Source organism: Canis lupus, chromosome 14, assembly GCF_048164855.1.
Source record: "Canis lupus baileyi chromosome 14, mCanLup2.hap1, whole genome shotgun sequence".
In the NCBI taxonomy this organism is placed as follows: Eukaryota; Metazoa; Chordata; class Mammalia; order Carnivora; family Canidae; genus Canis; species Canis lupus.
The window spans coordinates 20,503,988-20,525,508 of record NC_132851.1 but is presented as its reverse complement, the minus strand read 5'-3'; the positions used below and the strand labels follow the sequence as shown (position 1 = coordinate 20,525,508).

At 40.5% G+C, this 21,521-nt stretch overlaps 1 protein-coding gene across 10 annotated transcripts in view; it reads left to right on the top strand.

The window, feature by feature from the left end:
• Positions 1 to 21,521, top strand: part of ENPP2 (ectonucleotide pyrophosphatase/phosphodiesterase 2) — a 111,499-nt gene that overhangs the window by 65,140 nt on the left and 24,838 nt on the right. For 8 of the 10 annotated variants that reach the window (XM_072774331.1, XM_072774330.1, XM_072774325.1 and 5 more), the window contains 9 exons: positions 460 to 525; positions 1,175 to 1,247; positions 8,317 to 8,425; positions 11,180 to 11,305; positions 15,219 to 15,250; positions 15,930 to 16,057; positions 18,312 to 18,399; positions 18,565 to 18,652; positions 19,752 to 19,936. In XM_072774331.1, coding sequence (XP_072630432.1) covers positions 460 to 525; positions 1,175 to 1,247; positions 8,317 to 8,425; positions 11,180 to 11,305; positions 15,219 to 15,250; positions 15,930 to 16,057; positions 18,312 to 18,399; positions 18,565 to 18,652; positions 19,752 to 19,936 — 895 coding nt within the window. The remainder of the gene's footprint in view (positions 1 to 459; positions 526 to 1,174; positions 1,248 to 8,316; positions 8,426 to 11,179; positions 11,306 to 15,218; positions 15,251 to 15,929; positions 16,058 to 18,311; positions 18,400 to 18,564; positions 18,653 to 19,751; positions 19,937 to 21,521) is intronic. The other 2 variants (XM_072774327.1, XM_072774324.1) reach the window with 1 other exon arrangement.

The window sequence follows — 21,521 nt, the reverse complement described above, 5'->3', positions numbered from 1 at the left end:
GATCTTTCTTTTATGGATACTTAAGCTGAGGCCCAGAGAGGTCAAAGTGGCATAGAGATCAAAAGAGGTCACACCACCAGCAAGATGCGATTGGGGGATGTAAGTCCTGGTCCCTCTGTGGCCACAGCTAATGGCTTTACTTGCTAAATGGCAATGCTTCTGAGCCCAGGGTCCTTACTGCCTATAGCAGAGGCTGTGATCAACAGGGCAGGTTCCTCATTTTACTGTGAATCAGAGTTTCCAGTCTCATCTTCTATGGCAGAGGTTGAGCAATACAATATGTTGCAAATGGAGTGGAAGTTTAAACACTAATTCGAAAGTGGGCCTTTTATGACAACAAAGTGAAAACACATGGTGGTACATAGAGAGCCCTTGGCCTGGGTACCAGAACAAGCACTCATTGGGCTGGAGTTTGACGATGCAACTTAACATCATGCTCTGCTCGTTATTGCCTCACAGGGTCATCCCTCATGAGAGGAGAATATTAACCATCCTGCAATGGCTCACTCTGCCAGACGATGAAAGGTATTTGTTTCCATTCCCCTGACCTTCTCTCTCTTTTCTTCAGGACCTTTCCATCCTGGGGTAGAACTGGGTAAAGACTAGTTGGGCATAGTCAAGGTTTGGGATTACTAAGTTTTGTGGTTCTCAGCCTTAAGCGTGACTGACATAGGGTATTGGGGACCATTTCATGAAAGGGGTTAAATGAGCTTAGCTCTTCATCCTGGCCACTGCAGCTGAGCTTGAGGGAGTTTCTGACTTTGATAAATGAACCAGCAGCATCCCAAGAACTGGGGAAGCATTAGGACCAACTTTCAGGCTGCAGAGTGCATGGTTCATGTGACTTTTCACTGGGCAATATTATCTTGAGGCTCAAAGACCTGGGTATGTGTTCAGATAATCCTTTGTGACATTTGATCCCTGAAGGTGGTACCAGGCAGTTACCACTGTGCAGGTGGTGTAGGGGCTGGTGGATGTGGAAAAAATAGAATCTTAAGCACCACCCCCCTCAAAGAGAAATGAGAAAGAGATATTTTCCATGTTAAGACTAACAGTGGTTGGGAGATTAATTAACTCAATTTGAGAGGATTTTTTTTTTGACATGTAGGGATGCTTAATATTCTTTGTTGTATGTGGTTTGGTGGAGAATCTGAATCTTCTAATTTTCCCGTAGGCCTTCAGTCTATGCCTTCTATTCCGAACAACCCGATTTCTCTGGACACAAATATGGCCCCTTTGGCCCTGAGGTTAGTAGCTTATCATCTGCCTGAGGAGAGCCTGTGCCCCTGGGCTGTTGACTTTATTTCAGGATTTGTACAAAGTCTCTTGGGTATGTCTATCTGCAAGGTTTATACCTAGTCAAAGAACTACAAAACTAAAAACATTAAAAAAAAAAAAAAACCTTAAACATACCAGTTTCTCTTACAGGAATTTCATTTCAGATTGATTTTCTATTCAAACATATCCTAAACTTGGTGTTCAGGTGATCAGGAAGGATTAGCATCAGGATCAGGAAGTAGAAAGGCATCTGGAGATGAAATGGGCAATACAAAACGCTCCAACTGAATTTCAGCTCCCTTAAAATGATTATGCAATTCAGAGACCGTAGGTCAGCTTAATAGCTCTAATAGCCTTAGCAGGTACAATCAATCAACCTGGCATATGTTATGTAGTACTGGACATTTTTTTATTTGATACATTTTGACATAGGTACATACCTGTGAAACCATTACCACACTCAAGATTGTGGACATATCCATCACTCTCCAAAATGAAATTAATTCTTAATTAAGAGAAAATGTACTACTGGATGATTCTATTTAGCAGAGCAATGTATTGCTATCAAACAGCAGGAATCTTAGTTGAAAACAATCTGTTAGACGATATCTAGTATAATGTCAAATTCAGAAGTGGGAAAAAGACAGTTGTGTTTTATCATGTCCCTCATTCATCTGGAGATGGAAATCTTCCCAGTGTTGCAGCATAGATCATTTTAAAACCGATTGAATTTGCCAATCTAAAATGATTTCCACCTCTCATTCTAACTAGTGTGATGAGGTCTACATCAACACACTGAAACTTGATTTGGGATGAGAAATCGTTTCAAAAACTCTGCTGATGGAAACTGGTTCCCAATCTCTAATAGCCTATGACAGCACTGTTGGTGATGATTAAGTTCACGGTGTTCAGCATAAGATTGAGTAGGAGATACAGAGAAATGTGTCTTGGTTTAAATATTTTTGAGCAAAATGCAACATATCTAACCAAAGGCTGTAAATGCAAAATGTACCAAAAATACCTAACTATTTTTGAATGTTTTAACATCAATTCTGCGGTGATTTTTTTTAAACACTGGAAACTAATGGCTGTGTGAAACCATTGTTAGTTTGCCTTAAATCATTGAAGTTATATAAGTCTGATGCTCTTTTTTCCTATCCCTTTGATGTTTAACGAGTGTCGCATGATTATGAAACACAAATGATAAAATGAGATAAACATCTGCATGAAACACAAATCTTACTCTTGCCAGAGCAAGCATGGCTGTTTTATCTTTAGGATGACTTTCTTTGAGATTAATCTAAAGTGAACAAAAGGAACCACATTTTATTAAAATGTTAAAAAAAAAAATCCTAAGCAGTTCCATGTGCCTTTCTTAAAAGTTGAACTTTGCTTGGATAATAATATCCCCTAAAAGACCCTATGGTATAGGAGAGCCAGAGGTTGGTATAGCCATTCTTTTAAAAGCAGGAGGCTGGTGCTTAAGGAGGTGTGGGCTTCTCAAGTCACCTGGTGGGTAAGTGGACTTAAAAGCAGAATCTCAGAGCTCCTGGACCAGGGTTCTTCCCATGGAACCCTTTAAACCTCCAGGAGATAAGCAGAGTGATTAGGTAAATAACTATGTTCAATTCAGACAGAAGATTTTTCTTTATGTCAAAAATTGGCTTTTTAGCATATAAATGAGGTGGAACTCTGGTGATCCTTAGTGCTTTAAGATTTTTACAGCTCAGCAATAAGCATTCTTTATCCACGAGCATCTCTGGATTTCTAGTAAGTGTATTTCAGTTGTAATTACATACTTGAAAGTGTATGTGTGTGTGTTTTAATCAAGAAATAGATTGAAAATTTTTTTAAATGTCTGAGCAGTGATAAATGGAACATAATATAGGATGCTTTAATTTGTTGTAATGATGGTGCTGTGCCCAGAGTTGCTTAGAAATATACAGAGATTTTTGTCCTCTAAAATTTTTTGAATTAAGACTTGGAAGTATTCATGCTATGTTCTTTCTAGTATTAATATTTCTCATAAACTGGGATATTTTCATGTATCCACTGGTAAACACTCTTTTTTTTTTTTTTTGAAGATTGATTGATTTATTTATTTATTTATTTATTTATTTATTTATTTATTTATTTATGATAGACAGAGAGAGAAAGAGAGAGGCAGAGACACAGGAGGAGGGAGAAGCAGGCTCCATGCTGGGAGCCTGACATGGGACTTGATCCTGGGACTCCAGGATCACACCCCGGGCCAAAGGCAGGCGCTAAACTGCTGAGCCACCCAGGGATCCCCTGGTAAACACTCTTAATTAGATATCTTGGAATGTGTGTTCAGTTATGATAACCTGACAGCCTGGCCACTTTCTTCTGGTAAGGCAAGGAACATTTTCAAATTTCAACTGTTTTTCGTTTGGTTCTAGGTATTTTAGTTTTTCTGAACAAAAAGCAAAACTGTTTATACTTTAAAAACATGAAACCAAAACAAGCCAGCAAAACCTCTCTTCTGTAGTAGACTAATTGGTTTATATCAATTATATACATGTGGTATGTGTATAAAGACTTTACAAGCTGAAATATTATTTATAAAATCAGTAACATGTCATCATTTACATCTAATGAGAAAATACCTTGCATTTGAAGTTTAATTGAAAAAATTTAGTTCAGCAGAATGTTATGTGCTACAACACAGTTGAAATCTGTGCCTTATTTGCTTAATATCTGAGTATACTTTTTTCAGGATAATTCTCAAAGGCTATTAAATGAGATGACCAAACATTGGGCTAAAAGCTTCAAGAAATGGTGTATTGCTCCTGGTTTCATAGTGTAATGGTGAATGTTCAGAAACATGCTTGCTTTTGATTATTGGCACAATCTTTTTCTCTTTGACCTTCTATGCTTACTCTGTGACTCCTCGTTGGGCTGCTGTTCCAGGCCTAGAGGCAGAGCTTTGGCTGGCTAGTTACTATCTTCAGATGGCAAAGTATCCTTCTGAAAAGCAGGGAAATTTGCCCCTCTACCTCCCATCCTCCTAATAACCTCAGGCTAAATCTTCTAAAGTCAGACTAAAGTATGGCTGGTCCGTGAAAACTTAGCTTTCGTCTACCTCTAACATTCAAAGAAGGAACTACATGCGTTGTAATCCCTGGATGAGAACTCATGTTGACTAAATTCTGTTTCTCCTGCTGCTCCTCTAACCCACTGCAACCAGAAGGGCTCGCTTGTGGAGTCTTCTGAATGTTGAGGTCTCTTGCAAATGGCCGAGTGTCTGATGGGCAGACGAGTGCTAGCTGAAATGTGTTCAGTGACCATGACCTGGGAAACCCTCTTTTTCTCCTACTTCTCTTCTCATGAAGAACTGCCTGAAACTAGATGCATTTAAAAACCAAAACCAAAGTCCTTGGGGGCTGTGTCTTTCCATCGCTCTGCCGGAGAGAGAGGATGAGGTAGAAATGGAAGTGCCTTTGCAGTCGCTTGCTCTGGAAACGGTGACATGGCATGGCAGATGGCCTCCTCTTGGATACACTAACACTGTTCCTCCTCCCGCCCCTTCCTGCATCTGAATGATTCTTGGAGCAGTCCCGCCGAGAGAGACTCAGCTAGGGAGATATCAGGGCTTGCTGCTTGAATTCACCTTTGCACCATCAGCAAATCAGGCGCCCGTTGTTCTCTAGTGTTGGGAAGTCCCGAAAGGTTATCTTCCTTATTCGACTTCTGTGTCAGCCTTTGCCACTCTGTAGATTTTCAAAACAGGATGCATAGTCCACCACTCATTACCCCCAAGCAGGGGGTTTCTGAGGAAGAGTATTAGCAAGTAGACTCTTTCTTCATATGTATACCAAGATGAAGTGATATTGATGACTTTTTGCACTTAACCTAATTTTACAAGATAAATTTTTTATTTTTATTCATTTATTTTAAAGATTTTATTTATTTATTCATGAGAGACATGCAGAGAGAGGCAGAGACATAGGCAGAGGAAGAAGCAGGCTCCCTGTGGGGAGCCCAGTGAGGGACTTGATCCCAAGACCCCAGGATCACAACTTGAGCCAAAGAGAGATGCCCAACCACTGAGCCACCCGGGTGTCCCACAATATAATTTTTTAAAAGACAGTTTTGTTTATGGTTATCTCTTGGCTTAGGGTTCCTCTGTACTGAAAACCTAAATTATCAGTGAAAAGTTCTCTCTCCTACTGAAAGTCCTGATTTGTGTAAGGACACATTCATGGCCAAGGAGGATTGTTTATTATTTATGTTTCACTCCATCCTTGGTTTACATCTTTTTCCCCAATCCTCACCAATGAGGGTGACACTTGCTATGACATATATATAGTGGTGGTGTGAACAAATATCTGTCAGATTCTGAATTGGAGCCACCTACATGAATCCCATTGTCACTTTGAAATGACCAAATGGCTAGTGTCCTATTTGGTTTTCTTCTAGTACTTTAAAAATGGAGAGCTTTTCATAACTAAAGACCAGTCTCTCCCTAATGCAGGAGTTATGGAATGCAGAACTGCATGTCACCTTCAGATGTGACCACGAGTAGGCTCCTCAGCCCAAGAGAAAACCACATGACTAGATTCTCTTAAACTCTATTCTTGCTCTCAGTGAAGAAGCTGTGACGGCAGCATCAAGATGGATTTAGGAGGCTTCTCTCTATAGAGTTCCCTGAATCATTCCTTATACCAACTTTTTCTCGTGTAAGGAGCCTTAGTTTTTCTAACTAAGGCTCTGCTGAGCCCCACTGGCAAAGTGTGAGCTTTATGATCTGACCCAGAGGGCCAGACGACTTCTGAGTCCAGACATCTCTATCCGCCAGTACAGGAGAGTAGTTATGGCTCACCTCTTACTCCGGCTAAGAGACCTAAGAGGAAGGTTACCCCTAAGAGGAGACAGGAAAGACCAGTTGCTCCTCCAAAGAAAAGAAGAAGAAAATTACATAGGATGGATCATTATGCTGCGGAAACTCGTCAGGACAAAGTAAGTTTATCTATTGTTCCAAAGCTTTGTGGCGGGCAGGTCTCAGTTGAAGGTTTCCTCCAGTGCCTTGGTTTGAAATCAGCTGAATTAGTTTCAGAAAAACTCTGGTTGTGTCATCCTTGGCTTTGAGTCCAGAAGGATCTGGTACTTCAGAGGTTGACATTAATGTGAAGACCACCTGAACTTTCAGCAAGACAGGAAAAATGAACCTTCCACTTTCTTTAGAGTTAGTTGCCCTAAAACTAGTTTTAATATTCAGGCTTGAGTGAATGTTAGGAAGGCTGGTGGATTTGCTTGCCCTTATTCATGGAATCTGTTACAATGGTTTGTCACCTTGGTTCTTGAGAACAATCCAGCAAAGCAGCGAGGAGATTCCTCAAAGATAATATAAAGTAGAATTCAATTGAAAATTGGCTTAGATTAGTGGTCTGTACCTTCAGAGTTCAGGAAAGGTTTTAGGTTATAGACAAAGGAATAGCTGAGACAGAAAGAGGAAACAATGGGTAGTTGGAGTTGTGCGTATTTTCTCATAGTGACATGAGTGGTGTCTTCTCTTTTTGTTACATTCAGAACAGGTTGTAGCTTGTCACTTCTCTTGAAACCTTCAGATACCTTTGGGACATTATCTTGCTTATGAGTGAACTAATCACCGAGAAGGAGGTCCTGGATTTCACCTGAGTGGTCTGACGAAAATAAGTCATTGCTAAGGATTGATGTATATTGTTAATTTGTTTTTGTTTCTGTTTTTGTTTTTGTTTTTGTCAAAGAATACATCTCAGAGGAGAGCATGCTTTACTCAGAAGCAAATACCATTTAATCCCACTGCTAATCCCAATGTGTTAGCCCTTCAGGTGATGCTTGCACATATCATTCTGAGACTTCCACTTGTGACTTACTCCTTGGGACAGAGTTTGAAATACTAACTCCTGTCATGGAGAAAAACAAGTTTACACCTGATTTTACTGAGGACATGATATGAGAAAAGGTTTTGAGTCATCTGAGAAGATGCCTTTGGAAGATAATATTATATGTCTGAAATAAAAAAATGATATGCAGATCCTTTTGTTCTCACCAGTCATCTTGGACGTATGTGTGTGGTTGCAGCGAAGTCGTAAAATTAATCCGTGGTACTGTCAAGTGTTTGCCTGATGAGACATTTCTTGGAAAACTTTCCGTTGCATAGAGATGACAGTGAGAGAGGAAGCCTCTAGTGTGTGGGAGCATTCATGTTGTTAGAGGATTCCACTGGAAGCAAGAACGTGAGAGATGGAGTATGTTTCTTAGGCTTTGGAAATGTTCTTCAGAGAACTGAGCTTTTGTGTTTGCTTAGGCTGAATAAGAAATCTAGAACAAGTTCAGTGTTTCACTTCTTGTGAAGGTAGGACTCTTGCAGATTCTTTTTTTTTTTTTTTTAACTCAAAATCAGCTTGAAGGGGACTAAACTGAGAAGCAGTAGCTTGTTTCTTTGAAGAGGTTCTTCTATCAAGAATCTATTGTTCTCAGACATTGACAGTTAAGTTCTTTGAAACATTAGATGGATTCCATTGTATTAATGATGTTCTCATTTAGCATCCAGTGGAAGGGTATCATTTTACGTCAGAACTTCTCTTGATTCACTTAGCCTCCATCTTCTCGCCATGGTTCAAAACCTGATGTGATTTCACCTAGCGAACAAGAGGCTTAAACTATCCATCTGACTTTCTGCTCACTCTCGAAGTTCTTGGATTTGAAATTTGAATAGCATTGTTACATTTTAGAAAGGTCATTTTATCTCTAAAAAAGAAAGAAAGAAAAAAATTGCCCTTAATGTTTCTGATATTTTTATATCAGAGAATTATGAAAGGAATTGGATGAGGAGAGGCTTTTATATTTCTGAAATAATACAAATTAAAGTGCTCAGAACAGACTTCCATTAAGAGTGGCAGGCAAATCTCCCTAGACAAAGCTCTGCCTCTGGGCCTGAAGTTTTCTTTCCAGAATGTTCTAGGGGTAGAAGACCTATGAGAAACTGAAAGGAAAAAAATCAGCTTGCAGGGACTAATTTGTTCCTTTTTCCAGATGACAAATCCTCTGAGGGAAATTGACAAAACAGTGGGGCAATTAATGGATGGACTGAAGCAACTGAAGCTGCATCGCTGTGTCAATGTCATCTTTGTTGGAGACCATGGTAAAGCTTTGTTTTCTCTTTGCTAATAGGACAGCTACATAGATCATGTTTCTGATGGTGTTGAGGGGAGGAGCCCTTGCCCTCAGAATCCCAGATTGTATTCTTCACCTCCTTCCCTCTTTCTTCAGGGTAGGAAAAGAAATCAGGCCATGACTCCTAAGTATGAGATGACCTGAGATGACTCTGGATCATTCTGATCAAAACCAGGGACTTCCTGTGTCTTCCTTTTCTTTGCAGGAAAGAAAATCTTTCTGCAAAGTTCTGTGTCTTACTAAAGTGTGGCAGACAATTTGCTTGTGGTATTAATCTCTTCCTTTATGAATGTGACATATTAGGTCCTACTACCTCATCCCCAAAAGGAGCCTACAGAATTTATGTTGGCTAAAAAAAAAATAAATCTAAGTATGATAAGAGGAAGAGACATAGGATTCTTATCAAAGAAGAGGTGTATAAGTAAAATGATAACCTTGTATTCACTGAGAGAATTTAAGACCCAAAGCAGAGGACCCTGCTTCAGTTACAGAAACTGTTAGAGAGAGGAAGAAGCAGAGCTTTCCTAAATCACTATATAAGGTAGAAAAAATTCATGACTACTTTTTTGAACATCATAAACATAAGATATTATAGACCTTGAAGGGAGTCCTAAGAAAGCATTCTTATTTCCTAGCTGTGCATCCTGTAATCTAGAGAGTGCCTCCTGTATTCCAGAACTATCAAATTGAAAGAGTTACCCTGGAATGTGGGACTGCTCCCTTCAAAGAGAGAGTTTGGGAGAAAAAAATTGGGAGACTCTTTGGTAGTTCTGTTAAGAAGGGCAGGCAAGTCTCCCTAGTCTAAGGTCTGCTTTGGGCCTCTAGTTTTCTTTCCAGAATGTTCTAGAAAATCTAGGAGAAATTAAAATTTTTTTTTTTTTTGTGGGACTTACTCTTTGTTAGGGGCTAAATGTGACTCTGCAAAATCATGCCCTGTGAGTTTGACTTGGTGGAGAGCTACAGATAAGGCAGAGAATCTGGAGCATGTGACACGGCTGATTCAATTTAAGTTGCCTGGAGGTGTCAGGAGTATTGGGTCACAGGCTGGAGCCTGATGTCTAAGAAGTGGATGGGTCCCAATGAGTCATATGCTGGAGCATTATAAAGGTCTTATAAAGATAGATGAAAACCTTGTCTTACCAGGTGCAGGCCTCTGAAATGAGTAGATTGCTTTGGTTTGGGGAAACCATAGCATCCCTTTCTTAAAAAGTAGTATGCCCTAGTGCTTCAGAGTCTGGGATTTGGGGTAAAAATGGATTTCAATGGAGTTCAGATTGCACTATGCCACGTAAGAGCAATGAGACGCAACCTCTTCAAATGTAGAATGAGAACACTAACACCATCTACACAGAGCTAGTCTGGGGATGAGAGGTGATGATGCTTGAGAAGAATTTCACATATGGTCTTTGAGAGCAAGAGAGATGGTTCACCTCTGGGGTGGCAGAAATGACTTCTTAGACATGTAACAAATTGAAGATCCTTCCAGTCTTCCACTAATATGTATTTGGAGACTTCCTCTTCCTGAGGTAACAGTGTGCTAAAGCGTAGTAGCTGTTCATTGTTTTAGTTTTTCTTTCTGACAGTTTAAATGGTAAAAGACAAATTATATACCCTTCGTGCTATGTTGGGATATGTTCTTGTCTTCCTTCATTTCAATTTCTATTGAATAAGAGGTGGGGTGTCTTGATCTAGGAATCCCAGAAGGGAATGATTTGGATTTTATAAAGTTTGTAACACTCTGGGTTATATTTCTTTGTTCTAAAACCTTAGGACATCCTTTACAGAATCCCTTATTTCCTCCATCTTGGAGAATATCTATATATGGGATTGTGCAAGGCAGTTTATGAAAGGTTCACAGTTCCATGTCGTCTCAGAAATTCCAAAATGACCAGCCACCATAATTTATTGTTCTGAGATTTCAGTTTGGGTTGTTCTTTACTTATTTATTTTAAACATTGACCAAGACTTTTTTTTTTTTTTCTGGTGGGGGCAGGAAACAAACCTTACATGGGGGAGGAATACTTGCTGGTTAAAAAAATTCCCTACCTAGACCCTTCTTGTGTTCTAGTCGCTAGCCTTCAGTTTTGACTGATTACATTGTTTACAACTTGTTTTCAGCAATATTTTGTTTTTCAGTTTGGGTGGTCAGTGGGGCTGACATTTTTTTTCTCATCTCTTGTTGCCAGTATTGTTTTGTCAGTAACATCCAAGGCCACCAGTGGAGACAGAGTGAGGACTGGTGATTATGTGCTCAAGTCAAGAGATATATTAGAGAGAGAGAATTGGAAAATGACATTTTATAAAAGAGACACAGAACTATATATTCCAGTTATTTATACCACCCCCAGCTGGGAAGAGTTTGAAGCAATCTAGGACTTTTTTTTTTTTTTTTTAGAATAGACCTTTTGATGATGACTATGTAAATAGCTTAAAAAATGATCATACTTCTTTTGTCTAGCTGTTCTTGCTGAGTGATTGTTGAGATGATGCATTTTTAATCTTCTAGCACTACAAGATGATGTGACTAAATCAAAATCTGGTGAAGAGTGATATAAAGAAGCATTACAAAATTTAAAGTCAAGTTAAGACATATCAAAAGAGAGGGATCCTTGCGTTAAGTTGTTACAAACGAATTAAGGAGATGCCTGGATGTTATTTTTAGTGTTTCTGCTAGGAATTTAAGTTTATAATTGCCTGAAAACACTTCTTTTTCTCCCCATAGGAATGGAGGATGTCACATGTGACAGAACAGAGTTCTTGAGCAATTACCTGACCAATGTGGATGACATTACATTAGTGCCTGGCACTCTAGGAAGAATTCGGTCCAAATTTAGCAATAATGCTAAATGTAAGTTGATTCTTAAAATACCAAGTTGTCACATGGTAATATAGTAGAGTAGAAAAGGCTTATTCTCTGAAGCTGGAGTATTTGGGTAAAAAGCCAAATTTTGCTACTTCTTAGCTGAGTGACCTTGAATAAGTCACGTAAACTCTAAGCCTCAATTTTTTTCATCTGAAAAATGGGATGATAACAGCCACAACATCGAGTTATTGTGAAAATAAATCTCTGTACGTCATTTAGAGTGGGGCACATGGTTGCATTATGTAAATATTTGCGTGTTTTCTTTATGTGGAAAGTACACTTAGTTTGAGACATGCATATAACCATGAGCTTTTGTTTACAGGAGAGGAACATTTCTACAAGAGGTTCATGCTTACTCTTTAGCTGAAGCTGGGGAGTCCAGGGCAGGGTGGGCAGAAGCACACTCAGACCCTGAACGTCCCTAGGAGTCCAGCGGAAGGGGACTCTTCACTTTTATGAGAGTGATTGACAGAACCCAGGAGAACTGTTACACCCTTGGGAAGTGGTGGCCGTTCTGGAAGATTAGATATAAACAGGAACAATCTTATCACTAATGTTGTACACATTCAGGGCATGATATGCTACTGACAAGAACCTTTATTTTTTTGATTTTTAAAAAAGATTTTATTTATTTATTCATGAGAGACACAGAGAGAGAGAGTCAGGGACACAGGCAGAGGGAGAAGCAAACTCCCCAAGGGGAGCCCAATGTGGGACTTGATCCCAGGACCCTGGGACCTTGCCCTGAGCTGAAGGCAGATGCCCAACCACTGAGCCACCGAGGCATCCCAAGAACCTTTATTTATGGACTAAGATGTTTTAGGTGGTGCCCACCTAGCTTCTGAGAAGTCCACCGTTTATTGGAGACATACTGCGTTTTTGGGGGAAAAAAATCCCTTAGAGGTTTTAGCCTTGGGAATAAGAAACCATTGACACAAGTGTAAAGCTTTGGAAAATTAAGTTTTTCCCCAAACTGCGTTCCTGAGTCAACACAAATGGGAACCATTCCAAGGTCAGCTCCAGGCAACGTTGTAAAATAAACAAATCATCTGTGTTTCTGCGGCTTCTCTTCCATGCCCTTTCCATCCTCCGCACCCTCCCCTCTCCTCTGCTCACTTGAGACAGGCAGGCCCTGGCCAGAGATGGGACACCAGTCACTATGGTACCTGTTGATTTAGTACCTGCATTTTAGGGCTTATGCAAGAAAGGTTTTGTCTATTTCAAAAGGTCCTTCAGGCATCAATAAATATAATGGGGAGGCTGTTTTAGGGGAAAAGGAAAACTTTCTTGGAGCCAATGAAATAATAAGTACCAATGATTAAAAATTTCATACTTTAAAACCCTTGCATATATGTGATTCTGCTTAGTGAAGGTCAGTAGAGTGGGAGGTTAGCAGCACAGACAATGGTGGCAGGATGTCTGGGTTCAAATCCCAGCCCTGCCACTCTATGACCTTGGGCAAGCTACTTAAATGTTCTGTGCCTTGGTTTCCTCATTTATAAGGCAAGGATTGTTGGAAAGATTAACTAGAGATTATCTACATATCACTTAGATTAACTTTTAGCTCGTAGTCAAAGTTGTATAAACCTTAGCTATAATGATGACGTCTTGGTCACATCACTATTTTCAGCTAAATACATACACAGTCATCTTTAATCCTTCCAATAACCCTGGGTGACAACTTTTACTATCCCCTTTTGCAGACAGTAGAAACCAAGGCTCAGAGAGAGATGAAGTTACTGGCCAGGAGTATGAGAGCTAGGAAGTGGCTGGGCTGAGGTGTGAACCCAGATTCGCCAGTTCTTAAGCATCAGCCTGTGCTGGGACTTCTTTCCTTCTTGCAAAGGGGAAAGCCGTCAGCATGAGAGGCCTGAGAACTTCAAAACTGAAGGGTTGGTGTCCCAAGCATGGAATTGGGCACTTGTTATTTTCCAGTAATTCTCTGGGATTTATCTGAGCACAAGATTGCCCTAGGCTATTTATTTTTCTTCATTATCAAAGAACGTGAACTCACCCAGTTTGGTTCCTTTAAGGACTGTGGTTTATGAACGCACAGAGTGTAGAACTTCGATGAAACATGGCTTGCTCAGCTGGATTGTTAGAGTCCCAGTGTGCAAGCCCCACTCTTCTAAATGTCCATTGGCTTAGTGAAGATTCTAGTAGCACCTGCCTCCCAGAGTAGCTGTGAAGGACCAGAGAGTGCCTGCAAAGCTGTCACAGAGGGACTGTACATGATAGGGACACAATTTGGGTTAACCATTGTTGCTACTGTTATTACTTCCTTGCTTTATTAAAAGATGCAATTATGGGGCCCTTGGATGGCTTAGTCAGTGAGGCATCTGCCTTAGGCTCAGGTCATGATCTTAGGGTGCTGGGATCGAGTCCCACATTGGGCTCACTGCTCAGTGGGGAGCCTACTTTTCCCTCTACCCTCCCTCTGCCCTGCCTTGTGCTCTCTCTCTCAAATAAATAAATAAAATCTTTAAAAAATACACATCTAAAGTTTAACCACAATTAAAGTAGAATGGGGTCCACATTTTAGCTTTGGATTTCATGGCTTTAGAACCCAGGTTCTGAAAACTCCCTTTGAAACATGTGTACTTATACTGCAAGGCAAGCTTAGTCATGCATTTTCAACAAATAAGAACAAATATTTATTTGTATTTATTAACAAATGCTTGTTGAACGCCTACTAAGAACAAGGCCCCAGGGATACAGCAGGAAATGACATCGGCATGAAGATTAAATCTCAGGGAGAACTGCTTCATGAGAGCTGCTATCTCTTCTGTACTCTGCTTTCCTTTTCTGCTGGTTCTATAATGACATACTAAAGCAATTTTTTTGAAAACAAAACAAAATCCAACCAACCTACAATCTGCTGTTTCTCTCCACACCCCCCCAAAAGGGGCCTTCAGATAATACAATCCCATCCACAGTTTATACACAACCATCATTTACATAGTTTTGCTTTTAGCTAGTTCAGGGTACTGACTAAAATATCTTCTGTCTGCTTGTAGTGAAGATAAAGGAGGCACACACATGTGCGTGTCTGTGGCTGGGGAGGAGCAGCTCTTTGGAATGAGACCCGTGGTGTTTCGGAAGAAACAAAACTCCCTTTAGAAAAAAATGAGTCAATGGAGTAGAAGATTCATCTTAAAGTGGATGATAACTTGTTTCCAAGATCGGTAGATAAATAGGAAGTTACACTGAAAGCCCCAAGTGCCCAGTTTGGTTCCTGATGTCAAATTGCAAATACACTGAAGCCAAGATCCAGGGGGATCATTCGGGGGGGGGAAACCTAAAGAAGATGTTTACCTAGCATTATCCTTGCACCCCAGGAGGAGGAATCCTCTTTTAGAAGAGAAGAACCAGATTTAGCAGGGAAATTTACCATAGGAGTATTCCCATTTAATACCTACATTCTTCACTTATCAAAATATTAAATAAAAAAATATTAAATACTCACACTTAATTTTTTATATGTATATATATATATATATTAAAGTCTTATTTATGTATTTGAGACAGAGAAAGAAAAAGAGAGAGAGAGAGGGAGAGAGAGAATGAGCACAAGTGAGGGGTGGGAAGGAGCAGAGGGAAAGGGAAAGAGAATTTGAAGCAGACTCCCCGCTGAGTGCAGAGCCCAACACAGGGCTCCATCACATCACCCTGAGACCACCACCTGAGCCAAAACTAAGACTTGGACGCTTAGCTGACTGAACCACCCAAGAGCCCCAATTTTGCATGTATCTTAAACAAAGCCTACAGTGATAGCTCTTCTAAGTGGGGGGGGGGGGGTGGAGAAAGAGAAAGAACTGAGTCTTTTGCTGTAAAAATTATTTCTTTCAGGGGTTATTGTCATGGCTTTTGAAATTGTTTTCCTTCCCTTTTTGAACAGATGACCCTAAAGCCATTATTGCTAATCTCACGGTAAGTGTTGCATGTCACCCAACCTCTGCCCTTGGAGGAGCTTCCACACACTCACCTCCTAGGCTCACCTACCCTATGGGGCGGGAAGAACATTTTCCTTACTGCCCTGCAATCCCATATATTTGTTTCTCTAAGAGTTTTCAAAACTTCAAAACTGCGGACAGCTGCAGGCTCCCTAATGGGCTTGGCAGTGATACAAACTGAGAATATTTGATCTTTCCATTAGAACTGAAAAGTACTCATTCATGAGTAAACAAATCCTTACTCTCTCTGAACCAGATCTGCCCATCACCGTGTTCCATCATCCCCCCATGCAGGATGTAATTACAGGACCGAGTGTGCGTCCTCCTCCCTTCCCACCCCACCTCCCACCCCTTGACTTGAAGTAGTTGGAAAAGGCTTTAGAGTTTGAGTTGCTTTTAGTGATTGTCTCACAAGTCAGGAACGTATCTTAAAAATTCCTAACTACCCTCTTCCATGTCATCTACCAAGTTATCAAATCCCTTTTGAACTTACTTGTTTTCAGCTTATATTATCTGATAGGGGTTAATAAATTCCATTTACTCACTAACCAACCTTGTGTTTGGTTTAAAACTTCCTTTGACTTTCTAGAGAGAGAATATCTAGGACTTTTCTAGAAAATATTCCACATAAAGTCCAATGTCCATTTATATTTCAGTGTAAAAAGCCAGATCAGCACTTTAAGCCTTACATGAAACAGCACCTTCCCAAACGCTTGCACTATGCCAACAACAGGAGAATCGAGGACATCCATCTATTGGTGGACCGCAGATGGCACGTCGCAAGGTAACTTGGGGATTAGCAGGGACTGTTTTTGATCTTCATAACCACCTCTTTGGCAACTGGAGTGCTATAAGGTCCTTAGCCATCAAAAAAGAAAAAAAAAAGAAAAGAAAAAGAAAAATCTCAGTTGGAAATCCCATCATTTGCAAAGACTTTTTAAGGCTAGATAAACAATTAGTGCTGAGCCAATGCAGCTCTGATTTCTGGATCCCACCTCTTGGTGTCTCTTTGAGGTGTCTCAGTGCATCTCTGTGTGGTCTCTCTCTTTTCATGTTTAAAATTTACATTCTAGCCTCTATTCTTATTACTTGAGTAGGTCTAAAGTGTGCCTGGGACATTGACCTACCACAACTGGACTGATTTGGTCTTGGTTGACAAGACTTAACTGGCAGCAACATCTTTAGAGGAGTTTAGAAAATGTTGTTAATCTTAAAACTTCTGTTACTGTGGGCATGCTTTATATTGCCTTAAATATATCAGAGGTTTACCTTCTTTTGAACTATAAAAGACTTTCCGATATTTTTTTTTTAATTTTTATTTATTTATGATAGTCACACAGAGAGAGCGAGAGAGGCAGAGACACAGGCAGAGGGAGAAACAGGCTCCATGCACCGGGAGCCCGATGTGGGATTCGATCCCGGGTCTCCAGGATCGCGCCCTGGGCCAAAGGCAGGCACTAAACCGCTGCGCCACCCAGGGATCCCAGACTTTCCGATATTTAAGAGACCATTTCTTGCTCTTGAATCTGGTGTAGAACGTGTCCAGAAATTCTAAGCAATTCCAAAGGATTTATCATTAAAAGCTAATCCATTTTCAAACATACCTGGCAGAAACCTTTTTATGCTCACTCTTGCTCTGATTTCCTCCTTAAGAAAAGCTCTGTGAGCCGATCTGTGGTAATAATTGAACTACCATACACACTCTAGTTGGGTACTTCAATGAGCTTACAAAGGAGAAAAGATGTTGAGAAGGTGGCAGTCTTCTAGAAACTTACATCAGTATGAACCATCTGGTGAGACACATGTGACAAATACATAAATATCCTACCGTTGTTGTCAAGGGGCTACACAGAGTTAAATATGTAGGATGAGGAAGAGAGATATATGAAGACCAGAAATTATTGAAATAATTTAGAACAGACATGAAGAGTCTTCATGGAATAGTTACAAAGATGTGAACAACATGGGTTTGGCTGAGTGTGTCTTCTGTTGGACCTTTTATGTGGCTTGAAAGAGAGCAAGTTTGGTGCACTTGGTAGGTTGATATGAAGGAAAACTAGGAGCTGAGTAGAAGTGAGTGATGAGGACAGTTGACCAAATTAGCAGAGACCACAGCTGGGTATTTTGATCATTAGTTAATTTTTAAAACTTCAGCTCTTGTGTTGTTGAGTTATCATTTGTACATATATCATTATCCTAAGTGGAAGTACTTTTCTGAGAGTGGGGACCCAAATGTTTAATTTGTTTTCCACCAAGTACTTTAGTTCAGTGAGATAGACCTTGTAAGTGCTTACAAGGATTCATAGAAATGGGACCCATGGGAAAATTTGTATTGATTAACATGAAAGTGTTTTGGAAAAGTGCTTCATGACACTTAAGCAAAAGGCATCTTCCTGTCACAACTAGGAAGGTCAAGTGGTTTTGATGCCTAGAGAGCAATGTTTTCACTTTCTATTTCTAAACAGAGATGTCTAGGTAAGTCTGAGCTTTTGTTTGATATGTCACTATTAAATGTAGGTTTACCACTCAGTAGTACTCTCTAGTTACATTATACTGATAAGTAGATTTGTGTGCAAAAATTTTTAGAAAATATAGATCTCTATTCATTGATGAAGAGTCCCATGTTTAAAAAGTGCCTATTATGTGCTTGGCATTGAGCCTAGTGATGGGGATATAGGAGTGAACCAGACAAACATGGTCCCAGAGTGGAGAATCTTACAGTTTTGGAGCTGGTGAACATAGGCAGACAGAGCATTACCTGTGACAAATGCGTTGCTCAGTGCCAAGCATGAGGTACGAGGAAGGTACTTGACTTCTGTTCAGAGGTCCCCAGGTGTCCTGGGTCAATTGTCAAAATAAAGCCACCTGGAGAAAAGGAATAGCATCATCTTTTCATCACTGTAGAAAGGATACAATTCAAATAGAGACAAAAATGCTTGTAAAGTCCACTTCTTAGAATGTTTTTGTGTGACAAAATTGGCTTTTATAGGGGGATTTCATGAGAAATCCTGACTAATCCTACAATTATTTCTATGTAGGAAACCTTTGGATGTGTATAAGAAACCATCAGGAAAATGTTTTTTCCAGGGAGACCATGGATTTGATAACAAGGTCAACAGCATGCAGGTATGACCGTCATGCTGCGAGTTGAACATGTATTTTAGTGATTTTCAGGAGGGGCAAAGAAGTGGGCATGGGTGAAATTGTACAGTATTCCTAAATAGGGGAAGAGTTAATACTGGATATTAGCAATGTCTAATTGTTTCTGTTAATTTTCTTTTCTTTGGGAAGACTGTTTTTGTAGGTTATGGCCCAACGTTTAAGTACAAGACTAAAGTGCCTCCGTTTGAAAACATTGAACTTTACAATGTTATGTGCGGTAAGTCACTTATTTAATCACAGCTGATGAAGCGATCTAAGCTATCATATGAACTTCCTCAAGGTCAGAGAAAGAACTGAGGTGTCTGTTTTCTAGGACCACTTCACCTCCAGCAAAAAATGGTGGTAATGTGCCCACTGGTTCGAAGGACAGAATCTCATCCCCTTCTAAGGCTTCTTTGTCTTCCTTTAACAGTTGACTAATGGGGAGTTTTCATAGTGTTGCTGTTGGCAGCCTGTGGCTGATCTCACATCACATTACAGTTTGACACCACTGGTCAGAGAGCCGGTGAAGCAAGAAGAGTTCCTCACAGAGCTTTCTCCCCCCTCCATCTCTCGTGTTGCAGCCCAGTGAAAATGTTGCCAGCTTGTGTCCTGGCCAGCTATTTATGTGCTCCTAATTATTTTTCTTCCTTGAGCTTCTACTTGCTGAATGAGGACAACTTTTCCTATTTAGTAAGGGAGTGCCAGTCTGGTGGTTAGAGGGGGAGTCTGAAAGTCGGGTCTCCTGGGTTCTTTTCCCATCTTGGCTGCTAGCTCTTCCCTGTCCTGCCTCTCAGCTTAGGCAAGTCACTGTGTGCCCGCTTGGCAACTGTTCACTTGCTATGAAATCAGCCTGTTCATTTCACAGCAGCCTTTCAAGGCACTGGGCCAGAGCCTCCTCTTCTCCCCATACTCCTGTGGAGTGCATTAGAGGGCAGGCTAGGGGTTATTTATTGATCATAAGTCTCATTTCAAAAGGTGGGGTGAAAAGTCTTAGCAGTGTAGAAAGACATTGACACTGACATCGGTGGTTCCTGTAGCTATCACGGACATAAGCAATAGCTAGTCAGGGCCCCGTACATTCACTCTTTCTTTTCAAGAATGTCTCTCTATGGTCGGGCAACGAACAGGGCTATTTCAGAAAGCCATGGCAAGACATGGTGAAACTAGCATGGCTCAGGAACTAAGAAATGAGTACCTACAACTAATTTCGTCTATCCAATTCTGATTTGTGTTCAGAGTTTTCAGACCCTTGGAAGGTGAATGGCTTTGACTCTCAATATATCTCATCAAAAAATATTTATAAAGCACATGGCATCATTTTTTCTCCTCACCAGATCTCCTGGGCTTGAAGCCAGCTCCGAATAATGGAACCCATGGAAGTTTGAATCATCTCCTGCGCACTCATACCTTCAGGCCAACCATGCCAGAGGAAGTTACCAGACCCAACTACCCAGGGATTATGTACCTTCAGTCTGACTTTGACCTGGGCTGTAACTGTGATGACAAGGTAGAGCCAAAGGTAGAAATAATCTTTATGTTTATCAATGGAGGAGCTTGTTGGGTGTAGAGCAGTGCTGTCCAATAGAACTTTCCGTGATGAAGTAAATGGTCTATATCTGTGCTGGCCACTGGCCAGAGATGGCTTTTAAGTACTTGGAACTAAAATTTAAATTGTGTTTAATTACTTCAAATTGAAAGAGCCATATATGGCTTATGGCTACCATACTGGGCAGCATAGGTATAGAAAACAAAGGGTGAGAAAAGTAGAATTCACAATGCTATTCTGCAGAGTCACAATTCCCAACCAAAGGCTTTTTCATTTTTTCAGCCTAGATCATGTGTCTATCTGTCATGGTCCCAATAGAAAACAGATGGCCTATGCCCAAAAGGTTTTTAAAGAGAGTTTAAAGGGATTATGTGAATCATGTTTAATGAGAGGACTATTTACACAAACTTGGCCGGGTAGAGGCAGGGCAGTGAGGGATGATAGAGCACCCTGGGGCTAGCAGGATGTCAATTCTCGGCCTGAGCAATAAAGGGACTAGAACAGGGAGAGAGAACTGTATAAGGAGGAATTCTGGGATTTGGTAGAGAGTTGCAGGAGTACACTGCAGCCTGCTGGGAGGAATCTGGGGAAGTAATTACCCTCTGTTGTCTCTCCTCTAATTCCCCACTGGTGCCTTGCATTGGTGGAGCCAGGAGGGAGCTGGAAGGCAAGCCAGCTCTTCGGTACAGTCCCTAGAGATCAGTCTCCCAGGGTGCAGAGCAGAGAAGGGGAGGGTGCAGCCTGGATGGGGAGGGGGGGAGTGCAAATAGAAACCACCCAGCACATTGTGTTTGGACAGTTTTTGAACAACAACCTACAAGTATTAAGCAATAATTTGCTTATTGAATTTTATATTGATCAAAGACATTTATAGCTACCAATCAGTGCTCTGACAGCAAGAAATAATCAGTGTTACCACACTGAGTTGATGTGATTCCAACACAAAGCAAAAAAAAAAAAAAAAATCTGTTATTTTTGCATGTGTGGTTTTATTATGGGTAAATGTGTAAACCTTCTATTAGACCTTGGAAGAATGGAACATGGTTCTCCTGCCTGGCCCATCCCCTTCTACTATTTGCCACCTTCCAGGATTCCTAGGAGCCTGGGAGCCACAGGATGGGAAAAGCTCACCACTGGAGGAATTCAGTTTGCTCTTCTTTCCCCAACCCCTTTTATTTTTCCTTCCTACTTTTGCTCCTGACAAGAACCAACAAAGCTAATTACTATAAGGCAGGTAATTCTCAGACCTCAGCTGGAGGTGTTTGCATTGCCAAAGTCAATAGGAAGTGGCCTTTGAGGTGGATTCCAAATATAACTTTAGAGGAATCTTTTATTTGTATCTTGCTTTCTGAATTACCTTTTTTCTGGAAAACAAGAAATATTTTGGATTTGTTATCTTAAACCATTTTAGATGAATTCTAGATTGTCTTTGTCTATGAGATTCTCCAAAAGACTACGAAAGAAAATGTTACAGATGCAGTGGAAGTTCCACGCGTACACTCTCCCTGCCAATCCCACTTCATTCCTACCCCAAAGATAATTAGTATCTTGAATATAG